Source organism: Notothenia coriiceps, unplaced genomic scaffold, assembly GCF_000735185.1.
Source record: "Notothenia coriiceps isolate Sejong01 unplaced genomic scaffold, NC01 NC01_scaffold00035439, whole genome shotgun sequence".
In the NCBI taxonomy this organism is placed as follows: domain Eukaryota; kingdom Metazoa; phylum Chordata; class Actinopteri; order Perciformes; family Nototheniidae; genus Notothenia; species Notothenia coriiceps.
This window is the reverse complement of record NW_011368140.1, coordinates 38,078-43,815: the sequence shown is the minus strand read 5'-3', so window position 1 is coordinate 43,815 and position 5,738 is coordinate 38,078. Positions and strand designations below refer to the sequence as shown.

The 5,738-nt window shown below is 44.5% G+C and overlaps 1 protein-coding gene across 3 annotated transcripts in view; it reads right to left on the bottom strand.

Moving 5' to 3' along the window:
• Positions 1–5,738, bottom strand: part of gap43 (growth associated protein 43) — an 18,882-nt gene that overhangs the window by 13,020 nt on the left and 124 nt on the right. The window contains exon 2 of one of the 3 annotated variants that reach the window (XM_010791346.1): positions 5,286–5,465. In XM_010791346.1, coding sequence (XP_010789648.1) covers positions 5,286–5,315 — 30 coding nt within the window. In that variant the 5' untranslated portion in view covers positions 5,316–5,465. Of the gene's footprint in view, positions 1–5,285; positions 5,555–5,738 lie in introns of those variants that run through there. The other 2 variants (XM_010791347.1, XM_010791345.1) reach the window with 2 other exon arrangements.

Here is a 5,738-nt window from a genome sequence, read left to right as displayed (position 1 = left end):
TGTCGATGCTAGGCATGACTGTGGCATCTTCTTTAAGGTTGGTGAATGTAAACGGAAATGGTTTTCAAGATGTGACTCAGTGGCTATATCCATCAGTCTATCTCCTGGTACCTACTGTCTCTAATAGCGTGATTATGTCAGATATGAAGTTGGACTTGGATAGCTGCCTGGGTGAGCAATCACATCTGTGTGACATGATTTAAGAGCCATAGGCCCTCAACCAACATGTCTTCTTCAGGATCAGTGTGTCAGTCCAATATTGGAGTAGAGAGGCCAGGGTGCAGCTGTGTTGGTATATTCACCTCCTCCACCCTCATCCCCAGGGTTCAGGACGTAAATCCTGCCTCAGGCATTCCTGCAATTCTTAATATACAACCTCTTCCTGAAGCAATTTTGCGCAATGTAGTATTAAAAAACAGCTTGGTACCGCTGGCTGCGAGAGGGATAGCAGAGGCTATAAACTGCGCCCTGAACATTTTTGATTTATGTTTAAAAGATGAACTGAAGCGGTTTACCTTACAATCACCTACTATGTGTTGAAATAAATGTTTGCAAGTGTCCTGCTATTGGAAGAGATAGACAATGTGGAGACAAATCACTAGCGGCACACCCTCTGCTCTTGATATTATGCATGCAGGTCTTTGGTAACTGAGTGGGCTTTGACAATGTCTGATGTAATGGGTGCTTACAATTGCCGAAAGATTGACCCAGGCACTTAATTTTAAATATAATTACTTACTGGCTTCATACAGTGAGTCAGACAGAAAGAAAGTGATGGATGAGGGTGTTTGGGAATATGGGAAATGACATCACTTTTGGAACAGAGGGTATGTCATCCACTTTAGAGATCTGGGTGTGTACGAGTGTAAATGTAATAAAATACCAGCAGAGTGCCAGGTGATCTCATATCAGTGTAAGATCACGGGGGAAAAGATCACCATCCTGGATTGGCCAAAATCATAGCATGGTCATTTGAATTTGAATGCGCCATGATTTTCTGACTGCTGTAGTCTTTCTTCATTAAGCATAACATTCAGTATTTGGCCTGTCATATCACACTTATTATAATGTAAAGTGGTTAATGATTGAGTTAGTTGCTAAATTCAAATCTTGTATTATCTTAACAGAACATTATTGAAAATCTTTTCAGAATTCCTCTAACTGTTCACTGAACCCTGGTCACGTACCCTCCTGCAGGCTCTTTTCCACTCGGTGTCTGTGCGGCACACATTTTCATTCATAACTACAGCGGCACCTCCCAAAGGTACTGCACACCACAAGGTACACTCATTTAAGTCTTCACAGCACAACTGTTTCAACTCTACCTTGAACAATTCGCAGTGAGGCGACATAGATGCATTATCAGGTTAATCAAATAAATTATTATAATTAGCCTGCAGAGTTTTTCTCTTGGAATATGGTCTTTCTGGTAACCATAGATACGCTTCATTAACCACTCAAAACTGTTTTATTACACAGCTAAAAGAGGAATGTTTGCAGTACAAAAGTGCTTTTTTGTTGCATGATTATGCAATACAGCAATTATAAGAGCTACAGTATGATGTAGCAACATTAATAGCTTGCTGTGGGACAGTCTGTAGGTGACAAATAATGAGTTGCATCTCCATGTTCGGAATTTAAATGTACATAGGCCTAACAAAACTCTTCTGTCTTTCCCGTCTTTAAAAGGTAAACAATTCAGTTGACACAAAATGTTTAATACAATCTGATCTGACAGCTGAATGTGTTAATTTTAGCTTTATGTATCAGCTGCAGTGTGTGCGCTCGCTCTGTCTGTCTCTGTCCTTGGGTGGGCACCGGCTGTCGTGAGAACCACACCCGAGTCGATGGCCTTACCGACAAATCCATAACCACACACACACTCACACACACACACCATCCCCCAATGGTGACACACAGTAAAATTCCGCCACCTTCCCAATGCCTCATTGCCGGTGTCATTAGGGACTTATTTTCACGAGGGGGGAGGAGGCAAAGGGAGGGGAAACTGGGGAAGACACGATGGAGTGGTGTGGTTTATGCTGGTTGAATGACCTCAGAACCACATCACACGCTAATGCACACACCAGGTGAATATATATTCATGTTTTCTTGTCTTTTCTATTATCCATTCAAGAAAGAGACACGCTTTTCACCTCGCAGCTCTGCCTGCCATGTACTGAATGTTGGCAGCAAGAGGGGAGAGACATATTAAAGGTAATATTTGTATTTATAATGGGGAAGCTTTGCAAAGGCCCTTTTATCACTAACCCAACAGGTGCAGCTTCTGAATCATATCACTATAAATGGTTATCTTTTAAGATTTATGTAAATTAATCCTGATATTTTAAGTAATAATAGAAATTGTAATTGTCTGATTTTAATAAAATGTAAAACACCCAAAACCTTTGTCATAAAACCAGAATTTTCAGCAGTCAGTGAGATATTAGCTAGCGGGTGGCACTCGAGTTCCTGCAATGACAACTCTCTCCTGAAAATCCCAGCATGATTTCAATGGATGTCTGCTTTTCTGCAGGAACACACTCCAGACACCAAAGGGCTAAGACTAGCTGCTGTCTGCAAATGCTGAATATCTCCCTCTCCTTCTTTCTCTCGCTGCCGTCTTTCACTCTCTCTCTCTCTCTCACTGAGCAAACTGCTACCCACTCATTCTTTCACACATCGACACACACACACACACACACACACACACACACACACACACACACACACACACACACACACACACACACACACACACACACACACACACACAGCGTAGCACCACACCCTTTTAGCCGGCTATCTCCTGCAGATGAGGAGAGGGGGGCTCAGGTGGTGACTGCCAGAGCCCCCGCTCACCATCTCTCTCTCCCTCTCTCTCTTCTTTGACGGTGACTTGATGAGCGTTGTTAAGATCTTTTACGATAGACCTGCAAAAGATGCTCCATGGCAACTAATAAGCGGCCATATGCCGGCGTCATTATGTCCTCTGGAGCAGCCTTTAATTCAATTACAATGACTCTGCCTGAACAAAGGCTCTACAAATGCCACTGATCTTATAGGGGATGGGGCAGTTGGGCTGAGGAGAGCTAGTGGGCAAGTGGGAGTAAGGGTTGGACATAGCGCTGAGGGAATATTAAAATATGGGCTGTGGCCGCTACCACGGCTGAAGCTAGGCTCTGGGAGAAAGGGATTGGAGTGCATGGGGAGAGAGAGAATGAGCAGAGAATCATATTTGAGATAGCAGACTTGGTCTTTATTATGGTCTAGAATTATTTAAGCGTAAGTCAAAAGAGGGGTCACGAGGGTTCGGTCCTAGTGCTAGAAAGAGGACTAGGGATGGATTTGGGGCGGAGTTGGAGAAAAGCAGATCTGGGTGGGATTTGAAGTAGTGGTTTACATTAGGAATGACAATTTTTTGGAGGTAGTAAGATCTGAGACAAGATGGGCCTCGAAGAACTTGATCCTTGATCTTCCCTGGGGAGAGGAGAGGTAGCCTCTTCTGGGGTGTTGAATTCTGCTCTAAAACGGCATAAAACTAGACATAGCTAGCAGCAAGGGCTACTAAATCAAGCGCTAGTGGCCACTCCCATGGTGGAGATGTTACAACAGCACTTAACACTCCACAATGGCAGCACCCACAGCAATACTGCCACATTAAAAAAAACTGAACCATGCTCTTTGCTCATCCATCCATGAAGATATCGGAGTGTGTCTCGATTAATGTATGCCTCTGCTCCTCAAAAGCAGAAGGCAGGAGGATAAGTGCTCGTAGGCCGGGAGGATATTTTCTCCTTTGAGGCGCACGCTCGATGCAGTGACATTGCTCTGTGGGAAAGCCGGTGCCTCACCCACATGGCTGCAGCGCGCCGGCTTCCTTTCTTCTGATCTTTCTCACCTTTGCGCTCTCTACCCTTCTCTAACATCATCCCCCGCTCTGTCACCACCACATTTCTTGACGGTTGTAGCTACCATCCAGCTCCCTCGTTGCCTTGCTGCTTTGCTGCATGCCTGCCTCTCCCCACCTTCCCCCATACCGTACAACCTCCCTCCCTGATTCGGATCCTTTTTTTTTTCCACCTCTGCTTCTTTACCCACCAGGTTTCCTTCGTTCACCACCTCCCTTCCACCCCCCCATACCTCCATGTGCACCAGCTACACTCCACCCTGCCGCTCGTTCTCTCCCTGCCAGCCTGCCTCTCCGCAGCCTGCTCCTCCTGCATGTCTTTCGACTGGCAAGCCTTGCTTCCTTTTCTCTCTCTCTCTTCCCTCCTTGCCAAAGCTTATATGACTCATCCCAGATAACATTTAAGAAGCAATCAAGTGGCATCAGCATCCACCGTGATATGAGTCCGATAAAATCAAAGAGATAATAGCAGGAAACCGGCGCTGAAGAAATAATAATTACTGCTACTGAATTACAGAGTGAGTACCTTCTTCTCCACTCACCTGCTTCCATGCAACACCTTCTTTTTTTAATATTCTCCTCCTCTTCCACTGAGAATAGCCATGGGTTATTATAAACTCCCAAACAGCAGCCTTTCACACCCTTTAAATGAGAGCACACTTCATAGTACCCTCAATTGACAACATCCACTTATACAGCTGGAGGGCTGTGATAATCCATTTAGACTCATTTATTCCCATTGTATCCCCCTGAGGCCACTGACATGATGGTGCTGCTCACTCAATCCGTACCCCACCCTTTTTTTCCTCTCTGTGGAAATGTACTTTCCTGTGTCACCCATTTCTGCTCAAAATAACAGAAGTACAAACGATACATTTTAGGCATCAATTAGTTCAGGCTGCTCTAATTAATATGAATCATCATTAAGAAAGGTATATTAGTTAGAGTTCATGTAAAGCTCCTGAAGATATAAGCGAGCATTTCAGAGACGATACAGAATCTATCAAGTGCTTTTCAATTATCTTTCACTTTTGTCAAGTGCATGATCAATACAAGGGAATGCCGGGTTGCCCAGGATCGAGTTACAGTCTTGTGCCTCGCTCTTCAAGTACAGTGTGAGGTCTGGGAGGCATTGTAGCAACATCCATTCATGCGGGATAATCACATTAACTAGGCGTGTCTGGGCTCTGTGGATAGACTCCTATGAAGACAAGCTAGGCCAAAGCAAATTACACCAACATTTCCTATAATCCCTCCTCAAGCACACTGATCTGACTCCAAGCCAACAGTCACAAAGTTCAGAGTTGAGATTCATCATTTTGTCATTAAGAAACAGAAGGAAAATATTGATAAAAACAATTTGTAGCAGTTTTACCGGTTTGGTTCTTCTTATGCAGCACAGCATAGTTGTAGTTGTTGTATCCTCCCTTTTTTCTTCTCTGCTTCTTTCTTCCCTTTTCACTTCTTCTCTCTCGCCCTCTCTCTCGCTTTCGTGCACACACACTCTCTCTCTCTCTCTTTCTGGCTGTATTAACAGCTAAGTCGCCGAGTGCATTTACACATCCCAGTTTGCACACACACGCTCTTCAGTCGGTCTGCCTGGGCACACCTCTCTCTCTCTCTCTCTCTCTCTCTCTCTCTCTCTCTCTCTCTCTCTCTACTACTACTACTACCTACCTACCTACCTACCTACCTACCTACCTACCGTACCGTACCGTACGTACGTACGTACGTACGTACGTACGTACGTACGACGTACGACCGTTACCTACCTACTACTACGTACTACTACTACTACTACTACTACTACGTACGTACTACTACTACT